At 49.3% G+C, this 23,370-nt stretch overlaps 8 protein-coding genes across 8 annotated transcripts; 4 read left to right on the top strand and 4 right to left on the bottom strand.

Moving 5' to 3' along the window:
• Window positions 1-44: 44 nt before the first annotated feature.
• On the bottom strand, window positions 45-1,846 carry B0J16DRAFT_333653 (major facilitator superfamily domain-containing protein). The gene has a single exon (XM_046126853.1). The coding sequence runs from the start codon at window positions 1,763-1,765 to the stop codon at window positions 188-190; it is 1,578 nt and encodes a 525-aa protein (XP_045986633.1). The 5' UTR covers window positions 1,766-1,846; the 3' UTR covers window positions 45-187.
• Window positions 1,847-3,308: 1,462 nt separating this feature from the next.
• B0J16DRAFT_394704 (Metallo-dependent phosphatase-like protein) lies at window positions 3,309-4,262 on the top strand (the record flags this gene model as incomplete). The annotated part of the gene is made up of 1 exon (XM_046132146.1): window positions 3,309-4,262. The coding sequence occupies one exon, from the start codon at window positions 3,309-3,311 to the stop codon at window positions 4,260-4,262; it is 954 nt and encodes a 317-aa protein (XP_045986632.1).
• Window positions 4,263-4,851: 589 nt separating this feature from the next.
• B0J16DRAFT_333651 (uncharacterized protein) lies at window positions 4,852-9,545 on the top strand. The gene is made up of 3 exons (XM_046126852.1): window positions 4,852-5,475; window positions 5,528-8,586; window positions 8,639-9,545. The coding sequence occupies exons 1-3, from the start codon at window positions 5,119-5,121 to the stop codon at window positions 9,168-9,170; spliced, it is 3,948 nt and encodes a 1,315-aa protein (XP_045986631.1). The 5' UTR covers window positions 4,852-5,118; the 3' UTR covers window positions 9,171-9,545.
• On the top strand, window positions 9,546-10,824 carry B0J16DRAFT_411406 (uncharacterized protein). Its single transcript, XM_046133227.1, has 2 exons — window positions 9,546-9,614; window positions 9,716-10,824. The coding sequence occupies exon 2, from the start codon at window positions 9,801-9,803 to the stop codon at window positions 10,536-10,538; it is 738 nt and encodes a 245-aa protein (XP_045986630.1). The 5' UTR covers window positions 9,546-9,614; window positions 9,716-9,800; the 3' UTR covers window positions 10,539-10,824.
• Window positions 10,825-11,469: 645 nt separating this feature from the next.
• Window positions 11,470-13,015, top strand: B0J16DRAFT_333644 (thiamine thiazole synthase). Its single transcript, XM_046126851.1, has 3 exons — window positions 11,470-11,492; window positions 11,547-12,709; window positions 12,761-13,015. Exons 2-3 carry the CDS (start codon window positions 11,833-11,835, stop codon window positions 12,853-12,855), a joined length of 972 nt encoding a protein of 323 aa, XP_045986629.1. The 5' UTR covers window positions 11,470-11,492; window positions 11,547-11,832; the 3' UTR covers window positions 12,856-13,015.
• Window positions 13,016-13,569, bottom strand: B0J16DRAFT_333641 (uncharacterized protein). The gene has a single exon (XM_046126850.1). The coding sequence runs from the start codon at window positions 13,452-13,454 to the stop codon at window positions 13,089-13,091; it is 366 nt and encodes a 121-aa protein (XP_045986628.1). The 5' UTR covers window positions 13,455-13,569; the 3' UTR covers window positions 13,016-13,088.
• Window positions 13,570-13,784: 215 nt separating this feature from the next.
• On the bottom strand, window positions 13,785-15,577 carry B0J16DRAFT_333639 (pyridoxal phosphate-dependent transferase). Its single transcript, XM_046126849.1, has 3 exons — window positions 15,161-15,577; window positions 15,055-15,115; window positions 13,785-15,007 (listed from the first exon to the last, which is right to left on the bottom strand). The coding sequence occupies exons 1-3, from the start codon at window positions 15,273-15,275 to the stop codon at window positions 13,837-13,839; spliced, it is 1,347 nt and encodes a 448-aa protein (XP_045986627.1). The 5' UTR covers window positions 15,276-15,577; the 3' UTR covers window positions 13,785-13,836.
• Window positions 15,578-16,004: 427 nt separating this feature from the next.
• On the bottom strand, window positions 16,005-21,974 carry B0J16DRAFT_361138 (uncharacterized protein; the record flags this gene model as incomplete). The annotated part of the gene is made up of 12 exons (XM_046129734.1): window positions 20,000-21,974; window positions 18,879-18,977; window positions 18,332-18,791; window positions 17,991-18,301; window positions 17,890-17,954; window positions 17,847-17,859; window positions 17,768-17,807; window positions 17,691-17,731; window positions 17,595-17,660; window positions 17,345-17,564; window positions 17,280-17,314; window positions 16,005-17,246 (listed from the first exon to the last, which is right to left on the bottom strand). The coding sequence occupies exons 1-12, from the start codon at window positions 21,770-21,772 to the stop codon at window positions 16,005-16,007; spliced, it is 4,365 nt and encodes a 1,454-aa protein (XP_045986626.1). The 5' UTR covers window positions 21,773-21,974.
• Between the last annotated feature and the right edge of the window lie 1,396 nt (window positions 21,975-23,370).

Here is a 23,370-nt window from a genome sequence, read left to right as displayed (position 1 = left end):
CAACCACTTATAACAAAGAGAGCCTGAATATGAACAATTAATTATACTCGTTTATCTATTCGTGTATCTAACCCATTAACTACAATCTAGTATTAAAATCACTTTTTCTGTATGTTATTCTGTCATGAATCTCGTCCAAGCCTTCTTCCTGGGTATCTCCAATATGACTCCCGTCTAGCGCCATCATTTACAGCGCTTGTTTAGCCTTCTCTTTACGCTCCCTCTTAACTCTCAACTCCTCTCTCCACTTTACTCCCCAAACCATCAAAGCGATCAATATCGGACATCCAAGAATATACAACCCGCCAACAAGGGTAAAAGCCCAGCCTATACCCATAGCGTCAATCATGGGAATAATAGCTGCACTGGCCCCAGCGCCCACCAAACATCGCGTCAGGTTATTAGCTGCACTCGCAGTCCCAGGCTTACCAGGATGAATATCTATCAGCAAAGAATTAGTCGTATTGTTGAAGCCCACGATACCCACGCCCATGAGGCCGCTTAGTACGCATGGTACGGCGACATGTGTCTGCGCGTGGACGGCCCAGCCCCAGCTGATCACCATAGCCGCTGCCAGCATAAGAAGAGGAAACCCAATCTCAAGACGGGCGCGCTCGATAGGGAAAGCGGAAAGATCTTGCTGCTTGCTTCGTTCGTATGGAATGCCGAGCTTATCGCAGTGGCGTTGGTAGTTGCGGTTCGTGAAAGTGCCTACGATGAACGCTGCGATGACCGATCCAGCTGCCATGGGAAGGAACATCAGTCCGTTCTCGACTTCGTTGAAGCCGTATATCTCTGCGAAGAGGGTAGGCATGGCGGTTGCGACACAGTAGAAGCCTGCAAAGCAGATGCTGCTGAAGCCGAGAAGAAGGCCAGTTTCCTTCTCGAAAAGCATGAGGATTGATTCAAGGACATTGGGCGGTTTGAACTTGAACTTGTTGGTCGTCGAAGCCGTCGAGACCTGTCGAGTCAGGCCACCCTTTTCTCTCTTGCGTCGTAGTTTGAGGATCTGCCATAGTGAACGGTACATGACAGGCGGCCTGATAGAACCGTCTCCGACAATATGGCGACACGTCTCTGGATAAAACATGACGATGAGGAAGAGACCAACACCAGCGAATATGGCCAGGAACCAGAAAATGGATCGCCAGCCCAGATATTCTGCCAACAAACCACCAATAACCGGACCCAAGGCAGGACCGAGTACAGTGGGCACAGCTGTTAAACCGATATACTGTCCTCTCTCAGCAGAAGTGACCACATCTGCCACGACCGCGAAGCACAGCGCAACGGTACTAGCCGAACCGGCGGATTGCAAGCATCGGAGACCAAGTAAAGCGCCATAACTAGGTGCAAGAGCAAGACCAATATTGGCAGCGATGTAAATAGTAAAGCATACCACATACGCAGGTCTTCTGCCACCACTATCTGCCAACGATCCAACAAACATGGGTGTAATCCCTTGGAAGACCATGTAAGTCGTGACAGTAAGATTAATCTGCGATGTCGTAACGTTGAGATCTTTGGCTATGGCTGGCAAAGCAGGGAAGTAGATTTGGGCTGTCATTGGCGAGAACAAAGCCGTCGTGGCAGCAGCTAGAACGATAAGCCGTTTTTGCCATGTCGTGAAGCTCGAGTAAGGAACATCTTGTTGCTCTTCTTCAGTTTCCGAATCGGGATGTTTTTCAGAATCTTGGCGTTCTGGTAGTGTGTGCATACTTTCGATATCATCTTTATGGTGTTGATCTGGCGTGGTGGAGCCCATATTCGCTATCTTTTTGAGATACCGATGAAGTGAACAATGGTATTTCTTGGCAAAAATCGATGAGATCAAAGACCAATAAATAAATTCATCCTGCAGGTCACTTGTTGCCCGTTGACTCGCTTGGAATCCTTTTCGCTGTCATAAGTGGGCTCATCCACATGCTTTCGGCACCGAGTCGGCAAAATGACTTATACGCGTACGACGACAGGCATTCATATTTCAACCGGTGCTTTAGGATTGGTTGTTCGGGTCGGGATTGACTTGGCTTATATCCGGTGTAAGAGATCGGTGCCGTTGGGTTGATGCATGCATCATTGCATCGGCTGGGATGCTAAGCTGTCCTCTAAGCTTTAGGGTAACGAAAATACAGGACATAATTTCGAGTGCAGAATAGCAAGAAGTGATAATTTCGTCTCCTACGGGCTTAATGGTCAGGTACTCCGGTGTCCTTGACATGTTATGTGCTCGGCGCCGACTACGGGATGACTCAGTTTGTTGCGCAGACTCCTTTGCGGAGAGCCATTCGAGAATGGAGTAAGAAAGACATCTTCTAGCTTTGCTTCTTAAAACCAGATGCTTAAGTCCAATCTCCGAACGTCGATGAAACTGGCTACTGGCTGGCAAAAGATTTGTGGGGGCCTGTTTAATTGAAGTTATCGCCAAGGAAGAGGCAAGCCATATGACATTGGGTACCCATCATTTGGCAGGGATGTTGTACTCTAGCTGGTCATTGGAATGTATCAAGAGGTAGCAATAACTCTCTAGAACTGCCTGGTAGGAATTAGGTTGTCGTCTGCTTGAGGGAACCCGGCTACAGGCCCCCGAAGGGTGGTCGTCAAATTCATCTATGAGGATTAGAGGATAATGCTAGAGGGCACAGTATATTACATGATGTTGAGTTTGCTGAGATCTAAGTTTAAGGGTCAAATCACGAAAGTTCCTGTGTCCATAATGAGCTGGAGGGTATTCTGAGGTGTCGCTGTGAGAGACACACAAGCCCAACAGGATGGATTGGTGCCAGAAGTCTTTTGCTCAGTCGCCAAGTCAGCTCCAACAGCAGGCACACAGGTAACTTCATCGAAAAACAGCGATCGGACCCTTTTTGGAGGCTGAGAATGTCTCTTATCGCCTTCTCCAGCTTGTCGAGGTCTGGCCATGCACCTTATCCATGGGCTCCTTTACTTGCGCCCCCTTACTTTTGCAAGACTCAGTAGCAGATTTTATATACCTTTAATGCTTAATTTTACGGCGTATTTTTCATTGTCTGTTTCTGTACATCGACTCCGCCATAAAAGTTTATTCCTAGCGATATAGATTGAGTTGAGTGTACTACAAACCTTCGAAAACACTGCCTATAGGCAGCAAGATCTTTGAGGATTTAACGATCACAATCCAGCATTAAGGTTAATTCAGTGACTCACAAACCTACATCTCCAGCTATGTAATTGTGATTTCCCCTCTGTGAGATCTTTCCCGCCTTCATCTTCCCTTCACTCTTCACAACAACCAACAACCAGCTGCACCCGTACACCTCACCTTCACAATGTCTTCTATCAGTACAAAAGTTCTCATACTATCCGATACCCATTCTCAGCCATTTAGACCGGATATGGAACCCCTCGAGCGAGTAGACGTGGCAATCCATTGCGGCGATCTCACAAACATATCCAAGCTGGAAGACTACAGAAAGACGATCCGGCTCCTTGAGCAAATCAACGCCCCTTTCAAGATCGCAATCGCAGGGAACCATGACTTTACCCTTGACGATGCGAAGTACAAGCACAAGATCGAAGAATCGTGTAGAGTGAACCAGGAAGATATCAGCGCAGCCATCAAAGCTGAGTACGGCGAGTTTGGAGAAGCTAAACAACTATTACTGGACGCGAAAGACAAAGGAATCATGTTTTTGGAAGAGGGAACACACAATCTTCATCTTCCGAATGGTGCCCGTCTCAAAGTTTACGTCAGTCCGTATACACCTACGCATGATTGCCCCGGTTGGGGCTTCCAGTACGAGGGCGCCCATGACTTTACTATCGAGAAGAATACCGACATTGCTATAACTCATGGTCCGCCACACGGTATCATGGACATGACTTCCAGAAAGGAGCGCATCGGATGTCCACAGCTGTTCGTCACCATAGCCAGAGCTCAGCCAAGAATCCATTGCTTCGGACATGTTCATGAGAGTTGGGGTGCAAGACTGGTCTCCTGGAGATCCAAGATCTCAGAACGACCTCAGCATTTTAGCGACATCGACAACGATAAGTCATATGTTGTTGAGAATATCGCACGCTTAAGGGGGTCCAAGTTTGAGTCTCCTGACGATAAAAAGGAGAGGGAAGATAAGATAGAGCGCTACAAGTCTCTGCGGTACTGTGGGATTGATAAGTCACTGCAACCTGGAGAGACCATGTTTGTCAACGCTGCGCTAATGGGGAATGGGGTATTAGACCAGGTTCCCTGGGTTATAAACATTGATCTGGATAGGTGCTAACAAAGGCAAGGGGAGCAAAAGATTGCATTGTTGTACAAAACAAATGGATAAGGCATTACAATAAGAAACAGAAGCCACTACCCATATGTGTTTCTCCATAAGTATATAGCATAACACAATGCAAACTCTGTTATTTGGAGCAAGGGAATATCTTGGTATGCACATGAGGACTCTCTCGCATCTCAACGTGTATCTTGCGAAACCCACGCTCTGCGCCTTTCAATTGCAGCTTGAGGTTGGTCTCTGAAATAACCTCATTGTAACGATACAGTTTAACAATATATTAATTCCAGATGTATAAGCCGGGAATAAGGCTCCAAGGCATTACAAGTCGGAACGTTGTATAAGAGATTCAATGATTTCTCACAACCTTGAAGCTTCAGGGTAACCAAATTCAAGAGTCTCATATCGGTAAGTAGCCTCTTTACCGAGACATCCAGTGTTTGTGCCTTAGCTCAGCTAAACCTACCTACAATAAGTTAGAATCTCAAAAAAGACCATTTAGCCTCAACTCCAAGAATAAGAATATGATGGACACTGTTGGAAACATAGGTGCCACGATTGGTGATATCATCACGTGACGTTATCGGTGAATGACAAGCTCCGAGTCGCCGGTCTCGCCTCCGTACTAAGCATAGCGTGGCGTGGGTAAACCATCGATTACCTTGACGAAAAGTACAGATCGCGACTTACAGGTTGCAACCAAGAAATTGGGAAATACAGCCACTTTGGCGGGCACACAACCGCAACAACTCGAAAAGGAGGTATTAACCCTCATCAAATTACATAGTCGATATTCGACAAATATCCCCCAATATTGAGATACGACCATCTTTAACCCCCCCCATCGCCCATCATGGCGCCCCTCGTCGACAACCCCCAAATTAAGCACGCCGAGCTACTGCGCCCGTTGTCTTTCGGCCTCCACGCTTACGTCTGGCCCTTCACCATCATATGGCCTATCTTTTTCGCCTTTTACTTGAGCCCCGAGCTCTACGGCAAGTACATTGGTGCTCAAGAGTGGACAACTGTCTGGGTCGGCACTATTATCACTCTGCAGTCCCTCACTTGGCTCAGCACACACTGGAGTGTTGACCTTGAGGGCAAGTTCACTGCTTCAAAGGCAAATGGTATTGAGGATGCTCAGTTGATCAAGGTTGTTCCTATTGCAAATGCTGGTACTGCCGCCATTTGCAAGCTGGTTCGCGATAAGGTGGGGAGTCTGATCTGGAAACACCGCAAAAGATTACTAACAGTTGTTATAGGCTGGTGGCAAGCTCAACACCTCGTTCCTCTTCCAGAAGCGCCGTTTCCTCTACGACACCGTTACCAAGTCTTTCCACACCCTCAAGTACGATATCGATGTTGAGCCTAAGCCTACTATCGGTCATTTCCAGAGCTCAAAGGGTGTCCAGACCCAGACCGAGCTGTCGCGAATTGAGCAACACTATGGCACCAATACCTTCGATATCCCTGTTCCTACCTTTACCGAACTATTCAAGGAGCACGCCGTTGCGCCATTCTTCGTCTTCCAGATCTTCTGTGTTGGACTTTGGATGCTCGACGAGTACTGGTACTATTCGCTCTTCACCCTCTTTATGCTCGTCGTTTTCGAGAGCACCGTTGTTTGGCAGCGTCAGCGCACCCTGACCGAGTTCCGCGGCATGAGCATCAAGCCTTACGGCATGTGGGTTTTCCGCTTGGGCAAGTGGACCGAGGTTCAGAGTGACCAGCTCATTCCTGGCGATCTCGTCTCCGTCAACCGAACCAAGGAGGACAGTGGTGTTGCCTGCGATATGCTTCTGGTTGAAGGTACCGCCATTGTCAACGAGGCTATGCTTTCTGGTGAGAGTACTCCTCTCCTGAAGGAGTCCATCCAACTTCGCCCCTCCGATGTTCCTCTGGATTCTGAGGGTCTCGACAAGAACTCTTTCCTCTGGGGCGGTACCAAGGTTCTCCAGATCACCCACGGAAACGCTGACCAGGAGAGGCCTAAGCTTGCTTCCGGTGTCCCCCCTGCTCCTGACAACGGTGCCATGGCCATTGTCATGAAGACTGGCTTTGAGACTTCTCAGGGCAACCTTGTCCGAACCATGATCTACTCTACCGAGCGAGTTTCCGCCAACAACGCCGAAGCTCTGTTCTTCATTCTGTTCCTCTTGATCTTTGCCATTGCCGCCGCCTGGTATGTTTGGGACGAGGGTGTTCGCAAGGACCGCAAGCGTTCCAAGCTTATGCTTGACTGTGTCTTGATCGTTACCAGTGTCGTTCCTCCTGAGCTGCCCATGGAGCTTAGTCTCGCTGTCAACACTAGTTTGGCCGCTTTGGCTAAGCTGGCTATCTTCTGTACCGAGCCCTTCCGAATTCCTTTCGCTGGTCGTGTTGATGTGGCTTGTTTTGACAAGACTGGTACTCTGACTGGCGAGGATCTTGTCGTTGAGGGTATTGCTGGACTGGCTCTTGGACATGAAGATGAGATCAAGGATACCAAGGAAGCTGATGGTGCTCACTCTACTATGACTCCCGTCACTGAAGCTTCTCTGGAAACCAAGCTGGTTCTTGCCACTGCACACGCTCTTGTCAAGCTTGATGAGGGTGACATTGTTGGTGACCCTATGGAAAAGGCTACTCTCACTTCTCTTGGATGGACTCTTGGCCGCAACGACACTCTCATGAGCACCAACAAGGCTGGCAGCACCCACGGCACTGTCCAGATCAAGCGTCGATTCCAGTTCTCTTCTGCTCTCAAGCGTCAGAGCTCCGTTGCCATGGTTCACGGAAATGACATCAAGACTGGCCGAAAGATCAAGGGTACTTTCGCTGGTGTCAAGGGTGCGCCCGAGACCATCCAGAAAATGCTCACGGTTGTTCCCGCTGATTACGAAGAGACTTACAAGTACTTCACTCGCAAGGGTTCTCGTGTTCTGGCTCTCGCTTACAAGCAACTTACTATCGACAGCGAGCTTGGCTCTGGCAAGATCAACGATCTCAAGCGTGAAAAGGTTGAGTCCGAGTTGACTTTCGCTGGTTTCCTCGTCCTGCACTGTCCTCTCAAGGAAGATGCCAAGGAGGCTGTTCAAATGTTGAACGAGAGCAGCCACCGTGTTGTCATGATTACCGGAGATAACCCTCTTACCGCTGTCCACGTCGCTCGCGAGGTTGAGATTGTCGATCGTGATGTCCTCATCCTCGATGCCCCTGAAGATAACTCGAACGGCGATCAACTTGTCTGGAGAAGCGTCGATGATAAGGTCAGCATCAAGGTCGACCCCACCAAGCATATCGACTCCGAGATTATTCGCTCCAAGGATATCTGTGTTACTGGTTACGCTCTTGCCAAGTTCAAGGGTCAGGTCGCTTGGAATGACATCCTCCGCCACGCCTGGGTCTACGCTCGTGTTTCTCCCAAGCAGAAAGAGGACATTCTCCTCGGTCTCAAGGATATGGGTTACTACACTCTGATGGCTGGTGACGGTACCAACGATGTTGGTGCTCTGAAGCAGGCTCACATTGGTATCGCTCTGTTGAACGGAACTCCTGAGGATCTTACCAGGATCGCCGAGCACTCCCGCAACACAAAGATGAAGGAGATGTATCAGAAGCAGATTGACCTCATGGCTCGTTTTAACCAGCCTCCTCCTCCTGTTCCCGCTATGATTGCCCACCTGTACCCTCCCGGACCTCAGAACCCTCAATTCCAGAAGGCTATTGAGCGTGAGGCTCAGAGGAAGGGCATGACTCCTGAGGAATACGCCAAATCTCAAGGTCACGATAACTTCGAAACTATTACTTCTCCTGGTGCTCAAGCTATTATGGATGCAGGCGGTAACCGACAGCAAGAGGCTGCCAAGAAGGCAGCTGGATTCGCTGACAAGCTTGCGTCCGGCATGATGGAAGCTGAACTTGGAGACGATGAGCCACCTACCTTGAAGCTTGGCGATGCCTCCGTTGCTGCTCCTTTCACTTCCAAGCTGCGAAACGTCGTTGCCGTGCCCAACATCATCCGTCAAGGCCGCTGCACTCTCGTCGCCACCATTCAGATGTACAAGATTCTTGCTCTCAACTGTCTTATCACTGCCTACTCTCTGTCCGTTCTCTACCTCGAGGGTATCAAGTTTGGTGACACACAGTACACGATCAGTGGAATGCTCATGTCTGTCTGCTTCCTTAGCATCTCTCGTGCTCGTGTCGTCGAAGGTCTCAGCAAGGAACGTCCTCAGCCTAACATCTTCAACGTGTACATCATTGGTTCCATTCTTGGCCAGTTTGCTGTCCACATCGTCACTCTAATCTACACCGCTCGCCTTTGCGACAGACTTGCTCCGTAAGTTCCCATAAGTCTTGAATGTTTTGACACAAGAAGCTAACATTTACAGTCGCTCCGAGGATGTTGATCTCGAGGCTGAATTCGCCCCTTCTCTGCTCAACTCAGCCGTCTACCTCCTCCAGCTCATTCAGCAAATCTCCACGTTTGCTATCAACTACCAAGGTCGTCCCTTCCGCGAGTCTCTTTCCGAGAACAAGGGTATGTTCTACGGTATTGTCGGTGTTTCGGGCCTCGCCTTTGCTTGCGCCCTTGAGCTCTTCCCAGATATCAACACGGGTATGAAGCTTGTTCCTTTCTCAGAGGAGTTCAAGACAAACATGGTTGCCGTCATGGTTATCGATTACGGTGCCTGTTGGCTCATCGAGGTCACCCTCAAGAAATTCTTCAGTGACTACCGACCTCGCGACATTGCTGAGCGTCGTCCCGACCAGCTCGAGCGTGAAGCTGTTCGTCGCGCTGTCGTGCAGAAGAAGAAGGAAGAGGAAGAGGAGAAGAAGAGACTCGAGAAGGTTGCCGAGTTTGAGCGCAAGGTTGAGGAGCGTCGAAGGAAGATTGAGCAGTGGAGAACTGGAGGAAACTAAGGATTTGTATGAGATATTGGGTTAGATAAGGCTTTAGATTAGGCATTAGACTTGAAGGGGAGATTTTGGTGATGAAGAGAGGCAGACTAAAGGAGGAGTCTGCTGGGGAGAGTAGCTGTACATTATGTTGTGGAGTTAGACTTGATCATATATATAATAGCCAATCGTTTTATCCCAATTGTTGTTTAAATGAGACTTTTCCATGACACGGCGGAGTTGTTGTCATTGTCGTGATTGTTGATAGTAGTCTGTAAGCCCAGCCCATCAAGTTGGTCGTATGATTTGAGGTTGACCCCTCCAGGCAGGTCAAAGCATACGCTCATCTCAGTTGAAGTCCCCCACAGCGACTAGACTCTAACTATCGCCAACATAGCCACGCGCACAAAAAGCTGCTGTGACTCGTACGGTAGCCCAATGTTGGTCGTATATAATGGTGATGTATTGGTAGGCCTCCTGCATGGCCAGCCCGCACGTGCATATCTTCCATTGGCTCATCGTTATTCATGCCAGCATCCATGAAGCTGACTGATATCTGGCAATGACAGAGAATATAAACACCCGCATGCCCGCCGGCCGACTTGACTGGAACACAAGCAAAAGAAACACAACAAACGCCCGGTACTGGTTTTCATGATGAATGTCAGTCCGCTACCACCCACTCCAGTTAACGAGTTCATTGGCTTTCGAGTAGAATGCCAGAGTGCCACGCATGGCACTGCAACCAGACATCTACTCAACAATAATGGAGGCATTTACCCTGATGTCTTTCCGGCTGGGTACAATTTCTGGGATAAGGCAGACGATCATATGAGCTGGAGACGTGTCAACAGTCCTTTTGTATCGTTCTTTCGGACTTGGGAAAGGGCGATGTATTGGCGGGAGAATCTTATCAGGAACAGAGGAGGTAGAGGTATCCGAATCATCGCAGTTTGGTTAAAGGGCTTGACTAAAGTCTACGATGCCTATACGATCGCAAGTCATCTTGGTTATCCTAGAGGTCCCAGGAGGATACTCGAGCACCACAGACACGAGCTTCTTGTTGAAGGGGGTATTCACGGCGACGATTATAGAGTCCTAGCCATCTTCAACGGCTATACACTGGGCGAGGAAGATATAGGTCTAAGGCCGCTAGCTATCGATCCAGAGAGGGGATATCGTGCAACTATCCCGAGGGGGTCTCTTCCTGGAGCAACAGCGACCGAATCTTTGAGGGATGAGATGTACAGTCTCACGGGTACCAGTAGCGACTTCAAGCTCTATCTGTTGGTGCTAGAGATGGGTGGTTTCAAATACATCTGTGAACAAGGGCCTGGCGGTATCACAACGTTGGAGGAGACGTTATATTCGTGTAACCATAATATAATTTAATGGAGCAACTGGTTGTTGAAGACGAGAGAAGGTGTGAGGTCTGTGTTGTCGTCCCAGAAGCGAATGAATTGAGGAAGCTGATGGAAGAAGAGCCATATCATCAGCTAAAACAAAGGCAAGAATAGCCGATATATGGCAATACATCATACCTCACTTTCTCTCCGATATCATTATGCGGCTATGTCAACTTCCCAGCATCTAGACGCCAGTCCTCCAAGCCAATAAACATCAACTTCATTTTTCTGAGCCCTTAAGTACAGTTCATAAAGTCTGCCAAACCTCGTCGTCCTGCTTTATGCACTACGTAACCACAATATGGAGCAGCTAGTAGTCGAATGCCGTGCCGTGTCATGCCGAGACCAGACCCTGGACAAGAGGATCGAGCTAGATAATTGGAAGCTCAATAATTGGCTGGATAAAGAACGGAATTCGACCACCGATGCAGGAATAAACTTTGAATGGTGGATTTCTTCACTGATCATGTCATGACCGGTTAAAAGCCGCATTGTGATGATCCCCCACCTCAAGTAGACATTCACATGTTGATGAGGGCATTATAATTTGCTCATTCGAACTGTTTTATAGAGTATCTGGGTTACACTGTATGCATTTGTCTCTTGGAGATGGCAGCAGTTACAATTGGACTTGCTCAGTTGATGTCATGATACATGATATGATGAGGCTGGTCATGATCTTCAAAGAGAACAGTCAGTCTTATTCGGACGATCACATCCCCCCACCTTATCAAACCACGCGTCTAGAGTAGGAAACACTCGGCATTACTACACCATGTATCACAGTGCTTCTCGTTGGCTCGCTGTGACTCCATCATGATATCAATGGCTCTTCCTTACCCCTCATCTGCGTGCATAAATAGGCCATGACCCTTCCCATATCGAACTCTCCTTCTTTCTTCTCTTCATCAACTGATTCACTACACAAAAAGAACCCAAGGTTTGTATCGCTATGATTCACCCAGGTTCTGGTCTGACACATTTGACATGCTAGATATCATACACTCTCCAAGTACGGCTCTCTCCTAGCAGCCATGGAGCCTTTCAGTGGTAGTCTTGTCCAGACCTGATGGGACATTCTTCAGGTAAAGTATCATGCATGAGCCGGTGCCCATCCTCAACCTTGTTCTTGTTTCTTCCATATCATATAGAAGGAACGGGAACAAGGGAAGGGATGTGGCTGAGATTATACGGCAAAACTTGATCTGGATAATACCAGCGAAAGGATCATGTCCTCCTCCCAATTAACTCCCAGTATCTAACAACCCTAGGTCTCAAACATGTCTCCCCCTGCTGCCATCTCCCCTCCTTCTCGCTCTGCCGAGCTTGCTACCTCTACTAGCACCAAGCTCCCTGTGATGGCTAGCAAGAATGTCAACACCAAGACTGTAGAGGAGATGCTGGGCAACTGGGACTCCTTCCAGTTCGCTCCCATCCGTGAAAGCCAGGTCTCTCGCGCCATGACCCGTCGTTACTTCCAGGACTTGGATAACTACGCTGAGTCTGACATTGTCATCATCGGCGCGGGATCCTGTGGCCTGAGCGCTGCGTACATCTTGGGCAAGAAGCGTCCTGACCTCAAGATCGCTATCATCGAGGCTTCTGTTTCTCCTGGTGGCGGTGCTTGGCTTGGTGGTCAACTCTTCTCCGCTATGATCATGCGCAAGCCTGCCGACGCTTTCCTCGATGAAGTCGGTGTTCCCTACGAAGACGAGGGTAACTACGTCGTCGTCAAGCACGCTGCGCTCTTTACCTCGACCATCATGTCCAAGGTTCTAGCCATGCCCAACATCAAGCTCTTCAACGCTACTTGCGTCGAGGATCTCATCACTCGACCTTCTGACGAGGGCGTTCGCATCGCTGGCGTTGTCACCAACTGGACCCTTGTCACGATGCATCACGATGACCAGTCCTGCATGGACCCCAACACTATCAACGCTCCTTTGATCATCTCTACCACTGGCCATGATGGTCCTATGGGCGCCTTCTCTGTTAAGCGTCTTGTTAGCATGCAGCGCATTGAGAAGCTTGGTGGTATGCGTGGCCTTGACATGAACATTGCTGAAGACGCGATTGTCAAGGGAACTCGTGAAATTGTTCCCGGTCTTATTGTTGGTGGAATGGAACTTTCTGAAGTTGACGGTGCCAACCGAATGGGTATGTTGTCACTGTAACCTCGTCATATCTGTGCATACTAATATGGAACAGGCCCTACCTTTGGTGCTATGGCTCTTAGCGGTCTCAAGGCTGCTGAGGAAGCCCTCAACATCTTTGACATTCGCAAGAAGCAGAATGACCTGTAAGCCAGTTGTCCCAAAGAATGGAAAACGGTACACATGAAATCAGGATCCAGAACCTCGTCTCTCCTTCGAGGCATGGAACCTTGTCATTCATTTAGGCTATTGATGTCCCAGTTTGTAAGACATCAAGACATTCAGAGTTATGCATCATAAGAGAAATAAATTGTTGCTCGTTCTGAATTATAAATCATCTTCCTTTGTGATCGTTGCGACTGTGCCCTTTGTCTGTAGCCAATTTACTTCTTTTCCATCACCTCAATGACCTCCCTCTCCACGCCGTCATCCTTCTTTGGAGGAAACTTCATGCCTCTATTCTCATCGTTCGGCTCAGCACTAGGTCCCCAACCTCCATATCCATCACCCATGGCCATACCACCAAATCCGCTAGCGTCGCCAACCGTCGCCTTTGAAGCGAGTTGGTTCTTGCCGACGCCAGGCGTTGAATCAGCCCAGGCTTTAAGCTCCTCACGAGATTTGCCAGTGTACTTTTGGATGTCCTCGTCACTGAGGGGTACGGGCGCTTTACTGTCTTTGTAGCGACGATAGAGAGACTTTTTCTCTGTTGTGTCTGGGGATGACTTGTCTTTGTTGAAGAATCCCATAATGGTAGAGATGTAGTGTTGTTCAATTTCTTAGAGTGGATTGATGAAAGTAATGGTGAAAAGCTTGGCAGGAGTGAGCTTCTAGAAGGTATTTATATAAGGGTCATGGAAGGATTTCAGCTCTCCCTTGCTAGTGACAGCTGTGGCGTCGTCACAAGCCGTAGTGAGACATACAAATCGGGCGTTGGAATTTCACGATGTGACAAGGAAGAGGCAGTGCTATTGAACCATTGGTCAGTCCGCACCCTAAGATCAGCACATCAAGAAGCTGGGGTAAGGCTGTGCCGAAGATCCGCACTTAAGGCAGATTTATACATAAATCGAAATGATGTCAGAATGTTTTCTTTCTCAATGAAGCTTTAACCAGCTATACTGTAGGTAGTTACTTGAGATACTCCTTCTTGGCAACCCTCTCACAAAGCTCCTTCAAAACACCACCAAGCCACTCATAATCCTCCATCTCCAAATAAACCTGCGCACTTGTCCTAATCCAAAATCGCCCTCCATGCAGGAAGAGTGCTACAAAAGTCTTGTAGTCCCCAATCAAGGTGTTGAGAATCCACTGGAAAGCAGTCTGCGTCTCCTCGGCAGAAATGATGACCTCACCCTCTTTACCCTTCTCTGTCCAAATAGGCAGCGCAATATTGGCCATGCCACAATTTCGTAGAGTACCCGTGCTGTTCTCCATGTATGTCGTGCCTAGTTTCTCAGCGACATGTTCACTGCCTTTCTTGTTCAGATCCCATAGATACTCCAGGATTGCGTCTTCGCCGCCGAGGACTTCCTTGCGCCAGGCGATAGCGTCCTTGACGCAGAGATAAGGCGAGTTATCCAACGTACCCACAAACTCAAAGTTCGTGACGAAGCGGGATTTCGAACTGGGAGGCAAAGGCGTGATGCGCTTGACAAGCTTGGGGACGTAGCCATGGCTAGTCGACAGTGTCGTCGGAAGGAGCTCCTGGTTGCGGATAGGAACGTAAAAGACTGCGCAGCCGCGAGGGACGTGAAGCCACTTATGGCAGTTTGACACGAAGAAGTCAGGATCAGCAGCGCTGAGATCAAGCTTCACCATTCCGACTCCTTGAGCTCCATCAATCATGCTCAACACACCCAACTTCTTACAAACCTTCACCATCTCCTCCCAGGGAAACACCACTCCAGGCCGCGAAGAAACAACATCAAAGATGGCAATCCTAGCCCTCTTCCCCTCTTTCTCGATCTCTTTCACCAGGTTCTCGAACCGGCGGATAATCTCGTCATCATCGATAGGATACTCAAGCTTCACCTCCCGATGCTCCACGGTGCCGTGGTAATCGACGAGATAGTCTGCTACTTTACCGCAAGCTTCGTAGATGGTCGAAAAGCTGATGATGACGTCTTTCCCGTCGGGGTTCCATTTCAGGTTGCGGAATACAGTGTTTACGCCTGTTGTTGCGTTGGCGACAAATACGACTGTGTCGAGAGGAGCGTTTATGAGTTCAGCAACTGCTGCGCGGCTTTGGTCGAGGAGCTTAGGGTATTCGTAGCGGATGAAAGGATCAGGACGAGCTTCACTGATTGTTGTTAGGTATGATACGTTGTCGTGGGAAGGTCGACTTACCTGGCATCTTGATACTCGCGGAACTTGGCCTGAACAGCTTTGGGATATGTTCCAAAGGATCCTAGAATGTCAGCACCTTATCCAAGCCTCGCCAATGATAACATACCATGGTTCATATTCCTCCATTCAGGATCAAACATGAAATCTTTCTTCGTAGCATTTCCCAGGACAGAAGCACTCTTGCCCCGTACAGGAAGCTCGGTTTTACCAATAGAACCCATGATGTAGTAGAATAGTCAATCAATAACTGATATGATGATCGAAAGTATTCTGCCGCGCCCTCGATGGTCTTATATAGATAGCAAGGCATGGCTCTGGGGTGACTCAATTGATAAGGTACTCACAGAGTCGCAACGGGGAATCACTCGTATACCCCACACCATCAACGTCAACGACGCCTTTGACTTCCCATTAGTCTTTCAGCTGCAGTACCCCGTACGGACATCTTCAAGCCAAAACCGAATTGCGGGCCGTCGGTATCCGCAATGCGACGCCATTTGGAGAAGAATTGGTTGCCAAGAGCCTTAGACAAAAGAATTCAGACGCTTCATGCTAATTTGGAGCAATTAGACGATATTATTTTCGCGCCCTAAGCCCAGTAGGGCGCAGGATGTGGGCGCGCAATAAGAGTCACGAAGCTACTCAGTACAATTACAGTTAAGATATCGCGAGCTGAAGCAGGGATGCTTCATTCAAGAGTCACCCACAAGACGCCCGATCACGGAGGATTACGAATGCAAAATGTAGCAAAGAGATGCCAACTCTCATTTCAATTGATGCAGTGCTACTTTGTTCCCAAAAGCCGCGCCAATATCCCCAAACGCCCTTCCATGAATGCTCCTAGTAATCTAAAGCTCCGATGTTGTGTCATCGCCCAACTGCGATCACTTGTATGTGAATTGATTGTCATTCGTCGTAAACCAAACTCCGATCTGTATTCATTGCTCGACTCATCTGTTGTTAGACTCCCTAATCCTTGATGATGACCGTGTTCGCACACCTCTCTGCTGAGGAAGAATAAAGTCTTTAGCTACCACCTCAGGTATTTGACCATGTTTCAGCATAGCCAGAGCCGCGAGCGTATCGGACTCTGCTTGGCACATGCCGGGCTTCATCACTAAGCTGTAAGAATCTTGATGGTTACAATATAACCCAAGAGACTTCTCTGGTGGATATCCCGTCACGAGCGGTGGAGGACACTCTTCAAGACCCATCGAGGACCTTTGACTGCGTGTGAAAGGTCGCGTGTTATGAGAGACCTGTGTCAGCGGCAGTGAACTGGGCATGGCCATTGGTGAAACTGGCTGCGGCTGCGGCGTGTTCACATAATATGGCTTGGGGTTCTCCAGAGTCTCGAATTTTGGGGTTGGGGTGTGTGGTGGCTCCATCGGCACCAAGCGTTCGTGAGGCGGACTGTTATGAGGGGATGGTGCTTGCGGCTTCAACGGTGGTAGATGGAGCGAGCTGTCCATCTGTGCAGCTTTATGGCCTGACTGGCGTCTACCAGCTGTGGGCAGTTCGACTTCTTCCCCGTCAATCCTCCTGCGCTTTCGAGTTCGGCCCTTAACCGAATCGATAATTGAGCTTTCGGCCATGTATTTCTCAGGCCTTAGGATGTGGCTGAAGGGTACTTGAGGTTCTTCGACCTTGGAAGGTTGGGGTGTTTCGGCACTGCGAAGTGTCCGGCCGTGGTTGGGATTCAGTGTAGATGGAGGTTTCTTAGATCGTTCCAAAGCACCAGGTGCAGACTTGCGAGACCGTCTGGTTCTCTTCTGGATTGCGATAGTTTTGTTCGTGAGTGGCTCTGGGGTTTCAGCCAGAGGTAGAGGAACCTCGGTTGGTGCTGCAACAATCGGTGCCGCGATAACGGGTGCCGCAATCTCGGGCAGTGCCACTACCTCTCTAGGCTCAAGAGGATCGAATCCGGCTATCCTGCGAAGATCCTTCATTATCTTGGGTACCCAGTAAGCGCCTGCAACCTTTGTATCACGAAGAGCAACTGGGTAGGCGGCGACTAGCCGTTTCGCATCCGTCTTTTCGCTCTCCTCACCCGCGCCACTTGACTCCCGCTTCTTTTTGAGCTTGGGAGGTTCAGGCGTTTGCCATAATTTGGGAATCTTTTCTTGCAAGTCAGAGACCCAAGCATCACAATCCCACTGGACCCAATAGTCGATAACATCGCCCCATGCACTCTCTGGGGGCTTAGTATAGTTAACAAAGACAACCTTTCCACCCTTGGCGTGGACTGCCTTCGCAAATTCTCTGACCATCACCTTCAGGCCATGAACACGTAAACTGGTGCCGAGAATGAGAAGGAGATCTGGGCATAGAGCCAAATCGTGCGTGACAATTGGGCTGATGAGATGTGCATTGGGATGCTCTTCACCATAAAGCACAATATCTGGCCTCAACTTGCCGACACCCAAAGCTCGTTTTCCGCGTTCTTCACGAGCGACGGTAGCGCCTACGCAGTGAGGGCATTCGGGCTGTTGGCCCGACATGGTCTCCAGCTGACGTCCGTCATCGTCCCAAGAACAAACGCGACCACAGAGGAAACATCGGAGGAGCTCTAAGGAACCGTGAAGGAAGACACACTCAACGCCAGACTTTGGTAGGTCCCGGCGAAGGTTCTGTACTGCAGTCATAGCATCTTCTGATGCGCCTTGATCAGATTCAGCTTGAGAAGCTGGCAGCAAGTCCCCTCGCGATTGACTTGATTGTGATTGTTGGCTAGCCTCATTGTCCGATGATTGCTGTGATTTGTCCGAGTTTGCTTCAGTCATGGCGTTAACCTCATCAACCATTCTGTTGAGTTGATTAAGATTGGCAGTTGACTTTCGAGAGAACCGACCACGGCTACCAGGTCCATCGTCGAGACGGGTTGAAAGCCCAACCTTCTCCTCAATTTGATCAATATTTTGCGTATAGCAACGAACAAGCTTCCCGCGGTCCCTCAAATGACTAATAAATCTGTGAGAACTTGTGGGCTCCACGTTTCTAACCTTTTGGCGCAGAGTCGTTGCAAATGTATAAAACACAGACGTTCTCAACGGATCCGCCCATATTGATGCGTCGAACATGTCCTTCCCCTTCATATTTGGTAGTGCATTCTTGCCTGCGCCAAGATTTGTTTGTGATAAACTGGGGTTTGAAGGCGGGGTGTCGTCAACCTCAGATGGTGACGTGCTGCTGCGACTACTTGGGCCATCATCTGTCGTCGCGTGGGATGAGAATGGTTCGAATAGAACTGGAGGTGGTGAAGATAATGGCGAAGAACTAGGTGGGATTCCAGAGTCGTTCAACTGATTCCGTCGCGTTCTTCGGAAAGCAGCGGGTGGTGTGAGGCGAAAATCTTCAGGCGGAGGTGAAGAGAGCGGGGAAGTTGGAATAGCGATAGTTGAGCGTGTCGTCCTGGGATTTAACAGCGGTGTTTGTGAATCGTTTGGTAACGTTTCGTCTTCTATATCGCCCTCGACCTGGATCGTGTCTGCGACTTTCTCCTCTTCTACCGGCTCAGGGTCTTTCAACTGAACTTCTATTTCTTCCTCCATTTCGCCCGACTCCTCTTCAGGTTCAGGTAGCTCATCGCGTACTATTCTTCTTCTCTTAGGCGCCTGGCGAGCTTCCGAATCCGATGTCTTGTCATCGGTGGTTCCTTCAAGCAGACGCGCCTGCTGTGTTGCCGCGTCGAATTGTGCACTGATTAACGAGTAAAGACCGTTCTCGGAACGAAAATCCTAGACCAATTAGCTACCCAGCCGACGATTGCGTATACCAAAAGCATCTCCATAACGCAGGCTGGAGTGCCCATCGAGAAAGCTCACAGGAATGCCCGAATTCGTGCTGATACCAGCACCAGTCACAACGATAACCTTGCGCGCCTTGAGTAGTCCATTGGCGATTTCTCTCAACTCGTCCTGGGACTCGGGAGAAACGTGTGTGGTCGGCATTGTTGAGGAGAAAAGGGTGTCGGCCGCGTCGCGGTATCGTAGCGGGCGGGTGTAAGCCGCGATCGCGTGGAGCCGACTGCGATATTGAGGAGCTTACAATACTGATGATTGAATATGGCTTGTTGTCATTGTGGTACTGATATGCGTCGTCGATGAAGCGTAGGGGCACTGAAGGTGAGGTCGTTCGTGGTGTGAGGTTCAAGTTTCTTAACTTAGTAAGGTTGTGGCGGGCGAGAGGTGACTTGGATTTGGAGTTAAGATTCGAGACTGGGGTCGCGAAGCGGGAGGGCACCACGCTGCCGAGAAAGTGATTCAAGCGTCGGCCGATAGAAACAGTGATTGAAATGATAGCAGGGTAATGTCTCAAAAGGCCAAAGAGCTATCTAGAATGATTGATTGATGTTGATTCAATATCGATTTAGAGAGAGGAATTGAGTGGTCCCAAAACAAACCCATGCATGAACGCGCTTCGAGTCTGGATCTCCGAAGTGCAAGTGCCCGCTCCTGTAATGTCGGACGCGCTTTTCAGAGGCTGGCCTCAGGGTGTCAGAAGAATTGGCCCCGAAAGCATAAGAGACGAAATAAGTCAGTCACTTTATGCGGGCTTAGATAAGCATTTAGTCTACTTTATTATAGCAACCTAAGCCTTAGGGGTCAATTCTTCTGTTACCCACCTGGCTGGGTAAGGATTCTACAGCGGGCAGGCACCTGTCGATAAGGGGCGGGACCAAATCGTCTTGTGAAGAACCACTGGCAGCTACCCAGTAAGGTAGGGACGGGAGGGACAAACCGCTAAATTACCCGCTGGCTGTCAACGCCCCACTCAGTTAAGGTGACTTTAAGCATCACCGTACATCGTCCCACCCTCAGACGTCCAAGCTGATCCATTGCAACACGTGAGTGTTTACTCGTATTATTGTATTACAGCGTTAAGATAGTATACATTTTAGAATGGTAGACGAACAACTAATCTATATTTAAACAGCGACCAGCACATCAAAGAGTTTCTGGAAGTCAGCTGGAACTCCCAGACCAGTAATCGCATCCCAACCCTTTGCTGCTGGCCAGCCTGCAGGGCTGTGTCCCTTTTCGAAATCGCATGCTCTGCTTTCTCCTGCAGAAACGTCTGAGAGTACTGCCTGAACCTCATCAGAGTACAGGACCTCGTTGATCCAACCCAGCACATCCTTGCCCTTACGCACACGCGCATCGTTGATGAGCGCAATCATGGCTGCGACTACAGGCGTACTGGCGCTAGTACCTCGAAGAGCAACTTGCTGTCCCTTAAGACGAGTAATGAAGCTGGTCGCGGTAATAGAAATGTCAGGAACTCCTCGGTTGCTGGCGTTGAAGTGGCCGTCAAGGTGACCATCAAGTGACTTGATGTAGCTCTCGACAGAAGCATCCTGCCACTTCTCACGAGGGAAATACTGAGAGAAACCACCTCCACTGAACTCGGCACCTTCAAAGGGCTCACCACCAGCTGCAATGCCACCGATGCTAGTGACCCAAGGGCAGGTTGCTGGGAAAACAGCCATGGTGACATCCTTGTTGGTACCATCGTTGGTGCGGCAAGTTGAGTTACTACTTCCCTTTGCACCTCCATCGCCGGAAGCGGCCAGGACGGTTGTACCACGGGCTGTCAGAAGACCAAACAATGAGCAAACACGCTCAGCGTACTTTCGGGGGACTGAAACCTCGTTGTCGCCATAAGAGACGGAGAGCACGTGAGGGACCTCGTCATCAGAAAGGTCGAGGAGGTAGTCAAGGAACTCTAAGTAAGGCTCGTTATCGTTGTACTCCTCAGGAACTTGCTCGCCGTCATCACCCAATTGAGGGCCACGACCGTCGGCGAGATAGTAAGTGATGTTGGTAGGATAACCAAGTGCCATGGCGTACTGGACATCCAAAGCCGCCTCATTACCAGAGTCAAAGAGATCCTGCGAGTTCTTGGCACCATTGATCAACTGGGTCGAGAAGTTGTAACGGGCTTCATGGAGAGGCTTTGCATAGATTCTCAGGAAATCCTCGGCGTCTGCGTAGTTGGCGTACTCTTCAAGGAAACCAGCAATGCCGAAGCGGATCGGCGAGGTACCGTTGTAGGCAGGATAGCTGATGTTGAACTGCTCTCGAAGGCAGTCGGGTTTGACAGCTCGGGTGCAAGGAATGCTGGCACGCTTGTCCAGCTGCAAGCTCTTGAGCATGTCGGGAGTGAAATCCGGGTCGGGAGTTGTAAGTTCCCTCGTAGGTCGCATAAAGTTGGCGATGGGATGGATGAAGTGGACGGAATCGGCCAAAGACTCAGGTACCGAATAGTCTCTTGTTCGAAGAACGGGCTCTTGATCTCCGAACTGGTAGAAGCCAATCTTGGCGTCGAGGAGATCTTGAGCCTCTTCCACGGTAGTCTTGACATGAATCCAATCCTTGTCGGACGTAGCCTTTGCAGCTACACCTTTGCTCTTCAACCATGACAGCACTTGATCGACATCCTTGTCGTCTGGGTTTCGGAGAGCGAGTGCTTCCTTCTGGCTGAGGTGTCGCTGGATGTATTTTCCACATGTAGCGTCGCGCTTTCGCAGTCCGGTCTCGAGGTTCTTGATATCGGGCTGTCGCATAGCAATAGAGAGTCGTAGGACATGACTGGGATCAACAGCCTGGTCGATCTTTTCCCAGCCATTCGGAAGGACGGGGGTCTCTTCGACCTTGATGTTCTTGGAGGTACCAAGACCGGCCAGAGCCAGGGTTGTGAGGAAAATGGTGGATATCATGATTGCTGCTATTCACAGACCAGTGTGCAAGAAGATGAATCAAAGAAAGGGAATCTTGAGCGAATGCAGACAACCTCTCAGAGGTTAAATGAATGTAAAAACGGAAACTGCCGATTGTCAATTTCCTGTCGGTGGTTCCTTCCTTCACGAATAGTAACACCCGATCGCTTGACAAAACCGACGTGACCAGTCCATCAAAAGCGCGGCGATGATGTTTATAATGTACGGACTGTCCTACGTTTGACTCCACAACCCAAAGGGGGATCATCTCTACTATGCCGTCATATTAACGGGGTCCAATGGCTAAAAATGGCGGATCTGAAACTTCATTCAATCTCGCACGATAAAGCGGGTTTAAAGGGAGCATTTTTTCTCGTGTTGATGGTTGCACATCGCAATTAGAACGGCGAACGCGACGAGAAAAAAGTGGTCACCTGTTCTAAGCGAGTAGAACAGAGTTTGATATGAGTCGCGTAAGGTAAATAGCTACTGGCTACTGATTCCAGACGAGGCCTTTTGCAAAGAAGGTTTGTTGAGTTTTTGATAGTGCCTGCTCGTTTTGTATAAATGATGCCATTTGTTAGTCGAGATGGAGTCTTGAAAACGGACGGATGTCAATGCTTAACGCCATCCTGTGGCGGCTCCACCCGCCGTGAAAGCCTCACTTTGGAGGAAGGTGCATCTGGAAGAAACAAAGGGCACGTGAGACTACACGTGACTCTCTTTGCCGACTCCCCGGCTGTAAGTGTAACCTGAGGTTTCAACGGGAAGAGATGGACCGATCAACTCCCCGTAGTACAGCGTCACATCTCTCAATGTTCTGATTTTATTCTCCACTGAAAGACTTGTCTAGCATTGCATTGCATTACCATTACAAGATGACCAACAGCGGCAAAACCCATGTCGTATTACTTAATATCGGGCTTAATAGTTACACAAACGCCGAGCACTGAAAATCCCACTCTGATCTTTGCCGAGCTTGAATAGAGACAAGCTACTGCAGTCATCCGCTTGGATTTCAGTACATGCATTGAACTTGACGAGCTAGATGAGGCGATTTGTTTCCTCCTTCCTAGCCAAGACTCAAGACGCACAAGAACCTCCGCTTCTTCGCCGCTAACACTCAAGTGAGAGGTCTGTGATTTGTTCTCTTGCAAGTTCAAGTGTTCACTTCAGACCCGTTTGTGCGCAGTCAAAACTCCACTACGTTGCATGACTGGATATCCACAGCCGATGGTCCGAAGGGACCAGGACTCATGACGACGTCCCGAAGAACGCTACTGCATTGGAACAATAAGAAGTCTTGAAATTTTACTAACAAGTCCCCTGGGGTTCGCAATTGGTCAAAAGAATCTGCAATACCCATACCGCAATCCATGTGCATTTTGCCTGGCATTCTTATTCGATCTCACATGCGGTCTACGCTTTGGATTCACCAATCAAGCTATCACTCGGTTCAATAGTCTTGTTCCCCGGAGTTATTCACGGCCTGAGACTTGTTCTTTCAGGCCTGTGGATGTGATACTAGGATTCGCACCTCCGCTATTGACCCAGAGAAACGTGGGTGCAGTCACTGTCCAGCGGGGTTTAACTTGGTT

This window comes from Fusarium flagelliforme (assembly GCF_020744385.1).
Source record: "Fusarium flagelliforme strain FIESC 12 MPI-CAGE-AA-0113 chromosome Unknown B0J16scaffold_2, whole genome shotgun sequence".
NCBI classification, from domain to species: domain Eukaryota; kingdom Fungi; phylum Ascomycota; class Sordariomycetes; order Hypocreales; family Nectriaceae; genus Fusarium; species Fusarium flagelliforme.
Note: the sequence above shows the minus strand (reverse complement) of the source record. Positions and strands in the feature narration are given on the sequence as shown.